Genomic DNA, 16491 nt, shown 5'->3' on the forward strand with positions numbered 1-16491 from the left:
CCTTGATACTCACTGGTATTTGGTATAGGCCAGCTTGATCGAGGGCAGCCTGTGGCGCGTCGGGGACCCGGATCAGTGTCCCCACCTCCATCACTGGACATCTGTCAATAAAATGTCCTGGGTCCCCACAACGCCAACAGGCCGGCCCAGACTTTACCGCCGCCCTGGCGGCAGGAAGTGGGTCAAGCGATTGGCGTGGAGAGAGCGGTGATGGAGTGGGCGGTGTGAAGAATCCCGAGGTCGAACTCCCTCCCCTGGGAGGAACCCTGGGTGCAGCTGTTGGCTCCGCCGAGTAACCCGTTCTCCACCTGGGCGTTGGCTTCGGCGGGAGCCCTCAACGGGACCTAGGAAGGGGAACAGGTTTGGAGTGAGAGAGGGGAGGGGGAGAGAGAGAGAGAGAGAGAGATGCGGATGGTAGAGGGTCACCGACCCCTGGGCACGCCACCATCTGGTCCTCCGCCAGCTGGATGGCCTGGTTCAGCGACGTCGGGCGGTGGCACTGGACCCACTGCGCAGTCTTCCTAGGCAGCCTGGCCACGAACTGCTCCAGTACCACACGATCGATCATATCCTCGACATCGCTACTGTCGGCCATTTGCGGCAGGAGTCCCGGAGCTGCTGTGCCATCACGAAGGGTCAGCCGGACTCTTCCAGGGTAAGGGTCCTGAACCACTGGCGATGTTGCTCCGGCGTCCGACCGACCCGCTGGAGGATGGCACGTTTGAGGTCCTGGTAGACCAGGAGGTTTTGGACTGGCAGTTGGTGTGCGGCTACCTGCGCTTCTCCTGACAGCAGGGGGATCAGCCGCATTGGCCAGTCCTCGGTGGGCCATCCCCGAGCCTCTGCCGATTTCCCGAATAAATCCAGGAAGGCCTCCGGATCATCGTGAGGCCCCATCTTGTTGAGCGGCTGAGGAGATGTACTGTCCTTAGATGCGGGGATGGCCCGAACCTCCCGGTCTACCCAGCTCTGGAACAGCTCGCGGTCTTCCTGCTGGGATCGGAGGAGCGCCTCGAAGCGTTTATCCTGCTCCTCCTTGATCGCCAGCAGATGTTGGTGTTGCTCTTGGTGAAGACCGGCGAGCGACTGGATGATGTCCGCAAATGGTGTACCTGGCGGGGACTGCATGGCGGCGGCGATCTTCTTCCTTCCCGGGTTTCGGCACCAGTGTGATGAGGTTCAGTTCAATATTAATAAGGAAGGAAGAAGACAGGGTCGGCTTGAGCTGGGACTCTCGTTTTATTCACGTTTCTCAAAAATAAACAAAAGGTGCGCACAAAGCGCGTTCACCGTGTACATGTGTAGCCGTTCAGTTTAGGCATTTGAGTTTTTTATTTAATTTAATTTTTATTTTTATTTTATGTGTAATAAGAAATGTATATACTGTTAACTTCAGCAAAACTTGTTTTCAATGTACTGTTCTCAATGGTTCCGATCGAGAGTTCCTATCAATTGTTGTATGTGGGGCTTTAATTAGTGGGACACCTACGGAAACTATATCGCTTCTCCTTTAAGTGTTCGCGCTTAGACGCATGGTGTATGCAGACGGGGAAGCGGAGGTAGTTTTTCTCTCTTCTATTTGTCTTGTATTGACTGATATTCGGTAATGAAATCACTTTATTTATGATGTCAAAACACTGTTAAGAGGTTATGTCATAATGTGTATCAGTGTGATTCGATTATTTTCTTTGTAAGTTGCTCTTTTAACCGTGTTAAAGTTAGAGCCTCATTTTCACGTGCGTCTTTCAATGCAGGAATGAGAGAGTAGGCCTTCTCGAATGTCCCTAATTGTGCCTCACTACTCTGTTTAAGGTATGTTTTTCCAATTTGTGAACTTTCATTTGACTGTTTACTATGTAAAGTGTGAGTTAAACTTGATAGTTGTGTAACGTTACCTCCAGTATATACTAGGGCTAATTTCATACTAAAATGCCTTGTGTATATCTTCATGCAATGAGACTGTTTGTGTAAAAAAGGAACTTTATTATACACACAGTAGTTCAACAATAAGTTTAAAGAACATTTATATGTGCATTTAAGTGAATTTAATGTGTGTATGTTAACCTTCTCAAATGTTTTATTTTATTTCCATTTATTTTCCCTGTGAGTGCTGTCCTGTTATGTGGGGTAATTCAGCACCATTGTTTACATGTTAAATGCTATATAATGCCTTTGTGAAGTGTTCGCGCTCAGACGCATGGTGTATGCAGACGGGGAAGCGGAGGAATGAGAGAGTAGGCCTTCTCGAATGTCCCTAATTGTGCCTCACTACTCTGTTTAAGGTGAATAAATATCCCAGAGTATCATCACTTCAATCGTTGTGTGGTCGTGTTTCCATGGTGTCCTGTGGTTACCACTTGAAGTCTGCTACACATGCACAGCAACAAACATTCAATAACTCAGAATTCTCTTTGGTCGTTTTCTCAGCTTCCAGCCGCACGCAACGAGGTCCCAGCTCGTCTCTCTCTCTCTCTCTCTCTGTCGCGCTCCGGCTTATATCCGGTCTCTCCACGCCAATTACTGCAATCAGACACAGGTGTTCATCATCTGCACTTGACCTACTTACGCTCCGCTCTGCTCCGTCCTCTCTCTCCCGCTACAGACTCCGCAAAACCACGCCCCCCTCGCCACAAAATATATACATACACATATACACACACACAAACACACAGCATATACTAACAAATCCTCATCTACAGATCATCTCGATAAAGAGCTTTCTCAAGATAATTGGCTAATTTATGTTTCACATGTGAACAGCCAGCTCAGTCTTTGAGCATCATCCATATTTACCAAATCAATCTCTGATTTTACCTTACAAAACAAAACAAAAATCACGCTGTTCACAATAATTAGAAATATATAATATTTCTTACTTTCAGTTGACATGAGGTAAGCGCTCCTTGAGGGTCTGGTGCCAGCTATTTCAAAATGTAAAGATTTGTAAAATGTAAATGTAAATTTTGGATAGGACAACCCCATGGCTGGAAAAGACCATTAACACACATACCCTCACTTCTGTGCTCTCTCCCGAATGCAGCGGTCAAGAGGCAAGACAACATTAGGAAGATTCCTGAATTCTACGTCTGACGGATGGCTGTTCGTTATGTGACCCTGAAAGAAAAATTGCAACTTCATGTAATTTCGTCAAGTACAACAAACTAAATCACGTTTTAAAAATTTCACTGAAGTGATTACAAAATTGGTAATCTTAGAGTATGGTTAGAGAGCAACTTTGTAACAGAGCAAACCTGAGCCATTGACTGAGTTAATAGAGCACATAAACTGCCCTCCAAGTGACAATAATACACTCACAATACATTCCAAATATGATCAAAAACTGAAGATTCGTTCTTTGCATACAGACAGGATTTATATTCATTATGCAAAAAGGCACGGCCATAAAGCTTAATTTAAAGCTGAGGCCATAGGTGAGGAATCAGGTAAAGTTAGTCTCCTTGATACTTGCCTATTTTCATTGTGCATTAACCTCACCTGCACAAATAGTTGATTTTATGGTAGTGTAAGATATAAACACAGTAAATCACATAAACGTTTTGGGATATTATGTTAACATTTATGAAAAAACACCTCCTGACTGAAATATCCGAAATGGTCCGAACTAATAAAAGGTCCGTAAGCACAAACGAGTAGCGCAGTTTCGTTCCGCTTTCTTTTTTTTTTTAACATTCGCTGCTGGGCAAATGTTGCGGTCGCGCCAGCGCGAACTATAACAAAATTTGGTCTCAAATTTTGGTAGAAAAAAATTAGCCTGGTTCTACTAGACTCTCGTATATTTAATCTGTACAAAGAGTCTGGGCCCTCTCCATTGACAAGCGTTAAGTTCATTGAAGGCGGGTACTCTGTTGAAGCAGAGAATGTCTAATGTTACATTTATAATACAAAATGTACTTACCCAACAGCAGATTTTTAGTAATTCGTCAACACAACAATGCAACTTTGCAATCACTTAACCACACTGGGCACTTTGTGATTATAATTTATTTAAACAAGATAAAGTAAATATATTTACTTTGTATACAAATCGCGTATTTCATATAAAGATAATTCCTGTTTTTTTCTGTCTTGCTTGACTAGACATGTAAAGGACGTCAATGGACGTCTTCACAACCTCTTAAAAACTACTTGGGCAATTAAATTAATTATTGCAGTATTAACCATGCAAGGATTAAGCACAGCTTTTGCATATTTCACAAGGATTTCATAGAGGGTCATGAATGCACGTGTAAAAGACGTCGCCATGTGACGTCCTCTCACCCGATACACTATATATTGAACTACACATAGCTAAAAGTCTAAATAACAATTATACATGCAACCCCAGAGTACTGTAGACATGTACAAATGTATCTGAATGCATTTTTAGGAAATGTTCTGTGTTACATATTTTTACCGATTTATGCCGTCCTACCGCGACTATTTTTGGCCAGGGACACGACGTTGCCGTCGGACCGATGTTTGCTGGGTAATGACACGTCCGATACACAAACGAATGACTCCTTTGAGCCATTCACTTTAATAAGGGTTAAAACAACTGATCTGTCCAACACTGAAGTGGTGTATAAAAAAAATCGGTAACACTTTACAATAATGTTCCATTTATTAAACTCTAGTTAACTACATTAGTTAACATACTATTAATAAACTGCACTTCTACAGCATTGTTAATATAAATTTTTATATTCAGGCTACTAATAGCCTACATTATTGAAATCAAAAGATGTATTTGTTAACATAGTTAATGCAGAGGAGAGGAAGAGCAAGGGAAAAGGAGAGATCTGGGCGCGGGGGGGGGGGGGGGGGGGCATCATTGTTAAGATGATCTCGTCCCGGGCCCAGGCAAGACTGTCAGCTGGCCTGCACAGGTGACTAATAATCAGCCTCAAAATTTAAGTGAATTGAAACAATTTTATTAAAAAAACACTGCTTGAAACTCTGCAGTACCGGATGTGCAAACAAAAAGTATCAAAATGTAAAAAAAAAAAATTTTTTAAACTACAGTCAGGGAACATATGTTAAATGTTGATTTTGAAAAAAAAAAAAAAAAACCTGAAATGATACAATTAACATAGGTTAATATCTATACTAATAGATTAATATACATTACTAATAGAATAATAGAATAATGAAATGACATGTAAACCATTAGCTGTCATGCATCAACAGAGAATTATCAACATTTATAGCATTTATTCATCTTGGTTTGGTTACTGTTTGGTTTGTGTTTGGGTTCATATTAGTTGCATAAAGTAATGTTAACATGCTAAAACATGTATTAGTATATTTAAATATAAATGACTGATTAAATGATATAATACTGTTAGGTCAGGTTACCTAATGAATGTAGCTTAATTGTAAAGTATTATTCCAACATTCATATTAACGCTCTCTCTCGGCTGCTTCCTCTAGGGGTCGCCACAGAGGCAGTGATATGCCATTCATTTTACTATCACTAATATTAAAATGAATATCACTAATCTCTTTATTCATTAAAATTCAATTAATATATGATTGTTTGAAAGTGCAAAGATTATGAGACCTAAACTTCATTGGTTCTAGCATGTCATGCAAGCACATTTGAGCTTTCGTGTTTACCGTATCATATTTAATTGATAAGCTCTTATGTATGTGCGCTGATCAGTGCTGTGAATAAAAGTCTAAATTAAATCAGTTGAATGATGGACTCACACCTGTCGATCTCTGAACTCTTTGAACAAGTCAGGATGAGCAAGTGACTTAGTGACAAGTGCTTAGCCAGATTTGACATTATTTAAAGCAGCGTTTGCAGAGTGATTGATTTATTTTATTTGACCCTTTTGTTTAAAATACGATACAGCTTTGCACCATACATTAAAAAGAAACAAAACAGGTCAGGTCAGGAAAACACCATAAAGCCCTAGGGCTTATTTCCATTGTGGTGCATTGAGGTCTGTTGCTTGACTATGACGTCTGTTGCTTGACCATGACTTCTGGTGAATATTGTGGAAACTAATTGATACATTTAGATAAATATATTTCATACATTATAGCATATATTATAATACAACTTATTAGACCTATATATTTATAAAATAGAAAAGTAGGCCTAATCAATATACAAGACTGAACCACATAGATGTGAAATAATAAAGGCTATCATGATCATTTTGCCAACAATGAACCATGGATTTGTTTAGTTTATAATACGTTTTATTTTTAACTTAAACAAATACAACATATAACATTCAAAACTCATCGGCTTAGACTGCATTTGAAGAAAAATAAACACAACAGTATTCTGTAGCCTTGTGTGCGAACTTATTCCATAGAATTATTAGATTATCTCCTGATGCGTGCTGCTTAATATCACACACTCCGCCGTGACAAACAGAAAAAACGCGACGACATATGGTACAATTGGCCTTGTATTCATTGTCCCTCACGCATTCCAGCCATGGGTAGTCATTTTCCCATTCAATTCTATATTTTTGTGCTCTTTTCTTTTTCGCCGGCTGCTCGGAGGTAGTCATTTTTACATTTCCCGCTGTTGTCACTTGTCGTCATCGTTGCTACGATACGTGACTCACAATGACTGAAACGACCAATTAAAAGGGCATTCTCTGATGATGTTCCAAGATGTTAAAAACGCTACTCTGATCATAGACAAACAGGGGGAGAAATTAGTATCTACCGCACCGTCGGGTTTTTTTCTTATCATAGCCTACAAATGTCTTCGTTCATAGTCTGACATATATTAGAAGCTATGTGTCTGTCATGGATTTGCACTGAATTGATTCTCAAAAATACGGAACAAAGTGCGTTCCGTATCAGTTCAATACGGAACAAGACTTTTATGTGTCAAATGCGGGACGATTCCATATTATACGGAATGGTTGGCAACCCTACTCATGGGACCATCAATATCCCTAAATAGATACATTTATACAGTATACATTTAATGAGGTGCTCTGAAAATAAGCTGCTGGTTCTTTTCATAGTTAAATGGATCTTTTCCATAGTTCCATTTCCTGCTTCTGTCACTCACCATTTTACCTATGCATGTATGTGTGTGTGTTTAGTTTAGTTATGTTTGTGATTTAGTTAATAAAACTTGTGCACAATACGTATTTGGTTCTGATTCTCGGCTTGCAACAAAGTTTATTTTACGATTTAGATTTTGACTACAGGCTCTTAGTAGTACTGTACAGTAAGAAAGACATTTCCCATTATGTCTTTAATATTTAGACATTAATATTTCTTAGAATGAATAAACAATTAACGCTGAGTGTTCACGGGATGAACAGGTTGATTGATTGTAATATTAATTTTACTACATTAAGTTAATTCTATTAACTAATCCAAATATTCATAATCAATTATAACAAGTTATGATTATTAATAATTCTTTAGAGCTAATTTGCTACACTTGAGAACGTTTTGGTCTATCAAAAACTTTTTATAACTTTTTGCCGACATGGTCTGAAGATGATCTGAGCTAATTTTGGTGAAAATCAGACCAACGGTCTTGGAGAAACTTGAAAAAGTGTGGTTTTCAAAGAAATTCAAAATGGTGGACAGCAAGTATGCAAATATGGCATAATTGGTATCATTGTTCAAAAGTCAAAATAATTTTTGGAAATTTCATTATAACTTTTGACCACAAGGTGGCACTGTCTCGAAACTTTTTGAATACCCTCAGGGCATGGTCCCGATGACACATACCAAGTTAAAAAATGTCTCACAAGACGCCCACAATAGTCAATATGGGAATCTCCACTCGGCATGATGCACTGAATCAAAAGAGACCAGTTTTATGATTTTTCAAATCTCCTGATCATTAGGTGGCACCAGTAGCGGAGATAGCGTGGGTGCTTGGGTGCGGCCGCCCCAGGGCCCCGTGCCAATTAGGGGCCCCTCAAACGCCGCCGATCTTGTGTCACTGGACATGAACGGTGTTCTTCTTGATAGCATTCTTTAAGCGTAAGACGTAAGAGAACACGTCTGCATGCCCGCTGTTTTCTGTGCTGCGCACTCACCAACCATGAAAAGAGCTGTCTCTCATATACACAATTATCCTTCTAGTTAATTTATAGCATCAAATAAACATTAATAAACATTAGAAGAATTGTTGTTTCAACCACGGAAATTCAACCTTTTTTTCAAGTTCAAATATCCCCGTAAACAGTTGGTTTTGTCTTAAATGGTTGAGAAAGAAAAACAGTAGCCTATGTCTACTGAATCAGTGCACTGACAGCATATACTCGCTGCTATCATTAATGTTGATCAAAGAACAAAAGAAAAAGAAAATCACTCACTGAACTTTTCTAACTTTAATTAGCTTAATATTTGATTTGCCTGTTGTTCGGTGATGACTGCTCCAACTGCAACATGAGTTTGTGCATGCGGCCTTGAGATGCGTTCCCTGTCAAGCATAATTTATCCTTATTTTCATAATTTTGTTAAACATTTTTTCTGGATTTCTTGATCTTTATATGATTTTTTTTTTTATTATGATTTTTCGCATGCTGTTCGTTTTTATACAATTTGTTCTGCAGAAGAAAAAAAATTAACTATCCTGTTAATTCAGAATAGCAGAGATAGCCCATCCAATTTATTATTAATAATAATAATAATAATAATATAATCAAGTAGCCTAGCCTAGGCCCATTTTATTTTGGTTTGCAATCTAATAAAAGTTAATCAGAAAAACAAACGATAGAAGTAATTTTACCCGTTTCTGAATATTAATTTAAATGTTGCACATAATAAATATTCCTAATCAAAAAGCACAAACATGACCATTGTAATTCAAATTAAAATTTCGTTATACCACAAACGTATGAAGAAATTGCGTTGCTTTGAATAGGCTATCTCATGCACGGGTTCGGAGTTTACAATGTTGGCAGCTCCGTTACAGTTGGCTATATTGGGAGCATCTGAATTTGCAGAATCTGTCCGTGGTGCTGAAACATTTTTACTTGACTGGCAAACTGTTTTCTTTGTTCGTCAAAACAAACTTATCAAAAAATGTGGCTTTTCTTTGTGTTTTATTTAACATATAAGCATACTTGGCTCAACAAGTGACACATTATTGCATATCCATTCATCAGATATTTTACGTTTTTTTAATGGTTTTAATTTTTTAAAATGACTTGGTAGCAGAGGGCCCCATGATTAAGCTCCGCCCCCACTGTACTGAGAGTCTAGCCCCGCCCCTGGGTGGCACTGTACCAAAACGTTGAATGTAGCCTAAGGTCATGCATGGGATGACATGTACCAAGTTTGGTCTGAATACGCTAACGCGTTGCGGAGATATGGGTGCAAATCATCTTGATCAAAGGAATCAGAGGAAAACATTTATTTTGTTTCTAGCCCTTACGGCTCAATAGTTAAGAAACGCATAATAGCATAAATGTAAGTGAAAATTTGGACAGTTGGTGGTGCTAGAGGGATTGAATTAGAGACTCCAAATCTCCTGTGGTGAATGTTTGGACTGTCTTCTATCTGTGTACCAAATTTCACAACTTTTTACCATACCGTTCTAGATGATGCCATAGACTTCAAGAGTGTAAGAAGGCGTGGGAGATTAATAATAAGAAAACTAACGGATACAATAGCTGCCACTGGCTAATAGTTCAGCCAGACCAGGCTTGTGGGGTGCCTGGCAGGTCAATTTCTATGAACTTAGCTCTAGTCAGAGACATAATCAGCTGGGCAGAGCAGCGGCAGCTTCCTTTAGTCATCTTGAGTTTAGATCAAGAGAAGGCCTTTGAAAGGGTTAACTATGATTTCCTGGAGGCTTGAGCCGTATGGGGTTTGGACCAGTCTTTAGGGCTGCGGTAAAACTACTCTACAGGAAGGCCTTCAGTAGAGTAGGGATAAATGGGCATTGGTGGAACAGTTAGGAGTAGTATGGCAGGGGTGCCCTTTGTCTTCCCTTCTCTTTGTTTTGTCTTTGGAACCTCTATTGGTGGCATTGAGAGCAACATCTTCTTATGCGTTTGCTTTTGCATGACCCTGTTTCTGACCCCTGATTGTGATTTTGAGGTGGCAGGCAAAATCCTGAATGGGTTTTGCAAAGTGTTTGGGGCATGTGTAAGTCCTCAGTCATATTTCTTGGTCAGTGGGCTGATAGAACAGAGGCAAGAGGGGGCTATAGCATCTGTGCACAAGGGTTGAAAATCCTAGGGGTTAGATAGTCTATATGCAATAGTTCTAAGGAAAACTGGGAAGCAAGATTGAAGGTAGTGCAGGCAAAGATAGTGAGGTGGAACTCAAGGCATCTATCTTTGTGGGGAAGGTTCAAGGTGGTGAAGGCAGACCTTCTCCCAAGCCTGAATTACTTAGTCCATGTGTTTCCAGTTCCTTTTTGGTATGAGAGACAGTTAGGAAAAGCTGTTTTTTCTTTCTTGTGGAAGAATGGTACCAAAATGGTGGTTAGGATGCAGATGTAGCGATTGGTGGGGGGGGGGGGTCCCATGTATTTCCTATTATCACTGTAAAGCTGCTTTGAAACAATCTATATTGTTAAAGCGCTATATAAATGAAGGTTACTTGACTTGACTATTCCTTTGAAGATCGATATTATCGTCTTTTCCTATGTGGCTCACCTAACACACCTGGAGACGGTGCATAAGGCAAGGTTTTTAGCTCAGTTCTGGCTAGCCTTTCCTTTGAGGTCTTTGAGCAATTGGATGGGAACAAGGCCCTGGTCGACAAACAGGACCAAATATCATCAGAGAGTGGCAAACTTCATTGCCTGGAAGCCTTATTGTCTAGAGCAGTCTGTGATCTTGGAGCGCAAACCTCTGTAGTATTGATTCAGGGATGAACTAGTGGAGGTTGTGGAGAAAGTAGATTGGCCATATAGAGATCACGAAGGACTATGTAGCAACCATCATATATAACACGTTTTTGCAAAGATCTAAATTGGTTAACAGTTTTGGTTAACCAGTGAGGGAGAGGTTGTATAGACATGGTGCAGACAGGTCACCAAAGTTTAATTGGTTGCTGTCAAGAAGAGACGATAGAGAATGCTTTTGGGTCATTCCTGGATGCAGTTGCACTCTGGAGGTCAGTAATTTTGTGGTGGGAGGGATGAGGAGGGCTGAACAAGACAAGTAACCTAGTGCTGTTTGGGTTGGGTTTAGAAGGTTTTGAAAAAGAGCTTAGCAGAGTAATTTGGGGCATGATTTCAGAGGGAAAGCATGTTCTTTGGAATTGGAGAACAATGTGCTTGAGAAAACATATTCCCCGTTCGGAGAGATTATTCTCACGATTGCTGGGAAAAATGACGGCCGAGGTCAAAGTCTTCAAAGAGTGTTATGGGGAAGAGGCGACAAGGAGGGATGGAGGGGGTTACAGAGAGTTGACCATATATTAAATAGATTTGTGGATCAGGGAGATGGAATAGGGACTTTACTCCACGCATCGACCTGGTATTGCAGTATCTCCAGGAATGGTGCACCCCCACCTGGGAAAAAGACCTTTGTAGAACAGCAGAATTAACTGAGTAATCTGTGAAATGATTAAGAGTTATTCAGATTCGTGAGATCGGTAAAGTAATATTCGGTCATCCATTCATTCAGTGATCGTTCCAGATTGTATATTTATAATGGTAGGTGTCTTTTAAGCGATAAGCAAGTTGAACTGCATTCAGTTGATTTGTCATGCTTTGTTTAAATCAATTTTGTCTCATGACAAGAAAGAATATCTCATCCAATTTTTCTATCTTTGTGTGAAATAAGCATGACTTTTATCAAGCTATATAAAAATACAATGTTCTAAATGACATCGACTCTTTGGACATACTATACAAATTTTCTTATGTGTCTTTCTATTTCTTAAAGTCTTATGTGGTTTATAAAATAAACGTTTGTGTACCACATAAAGAAATACCAATTAGATTAGCCCAAACTTAACACATTTAACTAACTTGCATGCAATCATTAAGTTTTCAAGTACTTTCGCCTATTTAAACTTATTTGCTTAGTCACCCGTAAGTGAGCCATCGATGAGTTAATTCACTGAAAAAAGTGAAACACATTGACTCTGTGGTGCTAACGAACATTGTTGTTTATTTGCGCATCCCAAGGAGGTTTATGCTACTCAGAGAGAGCTATGCATTTTTGCATTAGTATTTCCATTCATCTCAATAGCAGTAACACCACAAATAATAGTCAGCAATCCATGTAAAAAGCTAACTTTACTTTAATAACAGTACCAACAAAGATAATTCAGTAAGCCTTCATGTATACCCAAAACAAATTTTTGTAAACCATTTATCAGTATACTGTAATGTAGAATTGGCAAATTGCATTGAAAAGAAGGGTTTTACCTTACATCTTTTGCAAGATGTTCTCTTCTTCAGATTGCAGAGTTCACTTTGTACAAAACCTTATATTAGTCTAAGACGGCCAAACTAACGTTTGTGTTGCTAAATGATGCTGGTCAAGAAATCAAGGATTTATTGTCAGAACAAGAACTCAATCTCAAGCACTTTTTACAGTGTATTCCTTACAGCATCGTTTTCGTCCTTGACACAAAAAAAGGCATCTGCTATGACTGAAGTCTATTGTTAACATCAGTTGTCAACCCCAGTACCAGCTGTTAAGATCATTAACTACTCTATAGTTCTTGTTTCTTCTGATATGATCGCAAGCATGACAGGCCTGGTCAGGACCAAAGATGCTTGCACTTGCAACAAAATGTTCCCTCCAGGTGAAGAACCGCCTGTACAAATCATAATTTTGGTCCAGAAGCTTAAGATGTTCAGCTAGCTCTTTGGGGGAGTTGAAGTCATCCACATGGATAAAGGCACTTCCTGGTATGAATTCCTCGTAGTTCTTCCTGGGTGGGCCGAGGACCACGGGAACAGTGCCGAGAGATAGAGGGTTGTACAGTTTTTCTGTAATGTAGTCTTTATGGATGGAGTTCTCAAAGGACAGGTAGAATTTACAGCTGGACACCACATCTGAATAAGCTTGATCACTAATGCGCCTGTTGAAGTGATGTCCGTAGGTTTCTATACTAATGTGTGCCTTAAACTCTGCATAGTATTTCGAACGCTCATGGAATGAGTTCCAGTTACTTACAATCCAGCAAACAAGTTTATTCTTATGTGGGATTTCATCATGTTTCTTTCCACCAGTGTTCTCTGAGATTCGCCCGTAAGGGACCATGATGTCTGAATCTTGTCTGTAAGTCATGGTCAGATTAAACAGATTGTTTAGATTTGACCGCTGTCCTGAGTTTCTGGGAGATTCCATGTTCATCCAGACCCATTTCTGGAATGGAGGTCGTGGCAGTTTCGGCATGTTGGACAAGTCCCCATAGATGTCTCTGTGATGAAATAAAACGCCATGTGCTTTGTTAAACTGACTCTTGTCGACTGTCAAGTGGCAGCCGTGGATGTCGTACATTGAACTACAGATTCCTAAATCAAACTGTTGCCCAAAAGGCCACATCCAGATCAGGAGAATGGTGTCTAGATCGCCTCCCTGCGATGAAGCCGCTTCTGTTTGTGTTAACTGGTGTCTGACAGAGGTGAAATTCACCATACAGGTGTTGTTCACTATTTGGATTTGATTTGGCGTCTTAAGAGCATTGATGCAGATGTTTCCGCAGACATCATGTTTGGGAATGGCTGGACAGTTTAACCAGTTTACTGTCGGCTCAAAATACACGTAGAATATTGCTGAGAAAAGTGTCATCAAAACCACTGCGATGAAGAGGTTCTTACAGGATCTGGAGGAGTTTTGGGACTCCATCTATGACCTTCTGTGGAAAGAGCATGAGTAAGTGCTGGTGTTTAATTCTTTAAAATCTTTCTAGATTTGTGTCAGACATGCTTTGATTAGCTACATATTTCTTATCTCAGGAAGAATATGTTCATAACCCTTTAAAATTCAACTGAAGGTACACAGTTTTAAAGACACAGATATAAACCAGTTGGGAATCTATAAGGACCAAAGATTGGGCAATAAAACTATAGGCTGTCATTTGTTTTTCACATCCTCACATCCAACTTTTTTACTAGGGTTAACAATTTATTGTGTGTGTGTGTGTGTGTGTGTGTGTGTGTGTGTGTTCTTCCAGCAAAACACAAGTTATTAATGGTCATGAAGTAATTAAACGCTGTTGATTTGCTCATGGATATGTTTATAAAACAAAATCCTTGTACTTAAGCAAGGTTAACCTAGCATGTACAGGGGTGTGAATACTTTTTTACTTTCAATAGGTTTGATTGGCTTTTATTTTTACTTTTACTTTTATTGAACATTATAATACATTCTAAATTTGGTATCTGACACAATTGCACTGAGGGCTGAATCATTTTTCATGGCACTGTACTTTTGACTTGAGATGGCATCTTTCTCGAGATGAGATGACAGTTGTTTTTACTGTCTCATCTGATTTTCATCAATTGACAATTGATCTTTAGAAGTAGTTTCAGCTCACATCATAACCATAATTGAACTCCAACTGATATATAATTAAATTAATTATTGTTCACTACCGTATAAGTTTGGAGTTGGTAAAATTTTAGTGTTTATGCCGAGTTTCCGTTAGTTATTTTTGTGACCCACTCCACAAATTTCACATATTTCCACGGAAATATTTTTTAATATTGTGAATTGACATTTTTCTTTATCAAAAATTGCTTGCAAAATGATGGACAACGATTCACATTTTGCGCGCGTCATGTCCCATGATAATAAAATCAAGAAAATTATTAAAAATAAATAGTACATGAGTAAAGTAGGTTAAATTACCCCCCTTGGACTTGCGGTCGGCACCCCCACCCCGAAAGAATTTTGTAAGCCCGCTTGAGAATTATAAAAGCCCCAAAATTGTGTGTCCTGGTGCCAGGACTGGGCAGAAAGTGACATCCTGTTTTCTATATTTTACAAAAGCACAATGTTTTTGTTTTTATGGTGTTTACACAAATAAAAGTTTCTTTACAGTTTCGAATGACGTCTCGGCATTGTGTCGATTTGTGTTGTGAAAGTCTCACTTGTCACAATCCTCAGTCACCAGTCCTGTCACCACTGCACTTTATTTCCAAGTTTTCAAGTTTCAAGTTACCACTTTATTTATTTTTAGAGAAGGAAATTGAGTGTGCAGAAGGATGTCTAAAAAACATACACAGAGAAAAGCACCACCAGATGCCAACAACATTGTAAACACAACACAGGACACGCATCAACACATCAACACATCAATGGAGACACTCCTTCCCCCAAAACCAATGGCAGAAACCAATTGGACAGTACACAGGTCAATATGTCATAATGAACAATGACAGAAATAAATTAATAAATAAGCATATACTATATATAAAAAATGTCGGTAACACTTTATATTACGACCCGCAAACAACTGCGTAAGTAAACCGAAATTACGGTGTACATTTCTGTAATTATAGTGTACTTCCGTGTAGGTATAAGGGAACAATATGTTACGTTTTGGGTAATAAAGGGGTAACAAGCAGATATACAACCTGCAAAGAACTTCGTAAGTAAACCGAAATTACGGTGTACGTTTCTGTAATTATAGTGTACCTCCGTGTAGGTATAAGGGAACAATATGTTAAGTTTTGGGTAATAAAGGGGTACAACCAGATATACAAGCAAATTATTTATAATGTAATTATTTTAAAACTAACAGGTACCTATTCTGTATATATTCCAGGCAAAAATTGTACGTCTGTTGTATATAAAAGTTTTTATCACATTTCTGGCAAAATATGTTCTTGTGCAATGTAGTTACAGGGTAATTTTGACATCTGTGGGTTGTAAATTAAACTTTTTGGCAATGCTATTTATTGGCTTTTCTTACTAAACTACTTAACGTTAAGCCAAAAAAAAAAAAAGTTTTTGCTATGATTTTAATTTAAAACGTACCATGTAGTACTTATACTTACCTTATCACATTGTATTGCAATGACACTTAAATGTCAGGGCAAATATACTGTGTAATTAAAAGTTTTTTTGTTTGTTTTTTTAATAAGAGTACCTTTCTCTGTAATTACTGTGCAAATAGTGTTGTTTCGTATTGTTACATAGTAAGTAGTGTTTGTTACCCGTTTCAACTGTGAATTTACAGGGTAAGTGTAACTCCTGCGGGCTGTAAATTAAAGTGGCGCTTGTTACCTACCCCTTGTTCTGTGTAGATACAGGGTAAGTGTAACTCCTGCGGGCTGTAAATTAAAGTGGCGCTTGTTACCCCCTTGTTCTGTGTAGTTACAGGGTAAGTGCAGTAAATATACAATAAAGGATCCAATTTAATTTCTGACTTTTTATTTTACAAAAAAATGTCAAAACACTTTATTATCTTAATAAAACATTATCTTTTCTACAGTATACTCAAACAACAAAGTAACACATTATACCCCCCCCCCCCCCCCCCTTTTATTTGCGTCCCTTGCTTTTCTCTTCTTTCTTTTCTTGCTCTTCTTTTTCTTAACTTCCACTGGGGACTCTGAAGTTG

At 39.0% G+C, this 16491-nt stretch overlaps 1 protein-coding gene and 1 long non-coding RNA gene across 2 annotated transcripts in view; both read right to left on the bottom strand.

The window, feature by feature from the left end:
• The window catches only part of LOC307163783, a 485677-nt gene that overhangs the window by 414207 nt on the left and 54979 nt on the right, over window positions 1-16491 (bottom strand). The gene's annotated exons all lie outside the window — the stretch shown is intronic.
• LOC307162995 (4-galactosyl-N-acetylglucosaminide 3-alpha-L-fucosyltransferase 9-like) lies at window positions 12591-13769 on the bottom strand (the record flags this gene model as incomplete). The annotated part of the gene is made up of 1 exon (XM_079878787.1): window positions 12591-13769. One exon carries the CDS (start codon window positions 13767-13769, stop codon window positions 12591-12593), a length of 1179 nt encoding a protein of 392 aa, XP_079734913.1.

Source organism: Squalius cephalus (genome assembly GCF_949319135.1).
Source record: "Squalius cephalus genome assembly, chromosome: 8".
Classification (NCBI taxonomy): Eukaryota; Metazoa; Chordata; class Actinopteri; order Cypriniformes; family Leuciscidae; genus Squalius; species Squalius cephalus.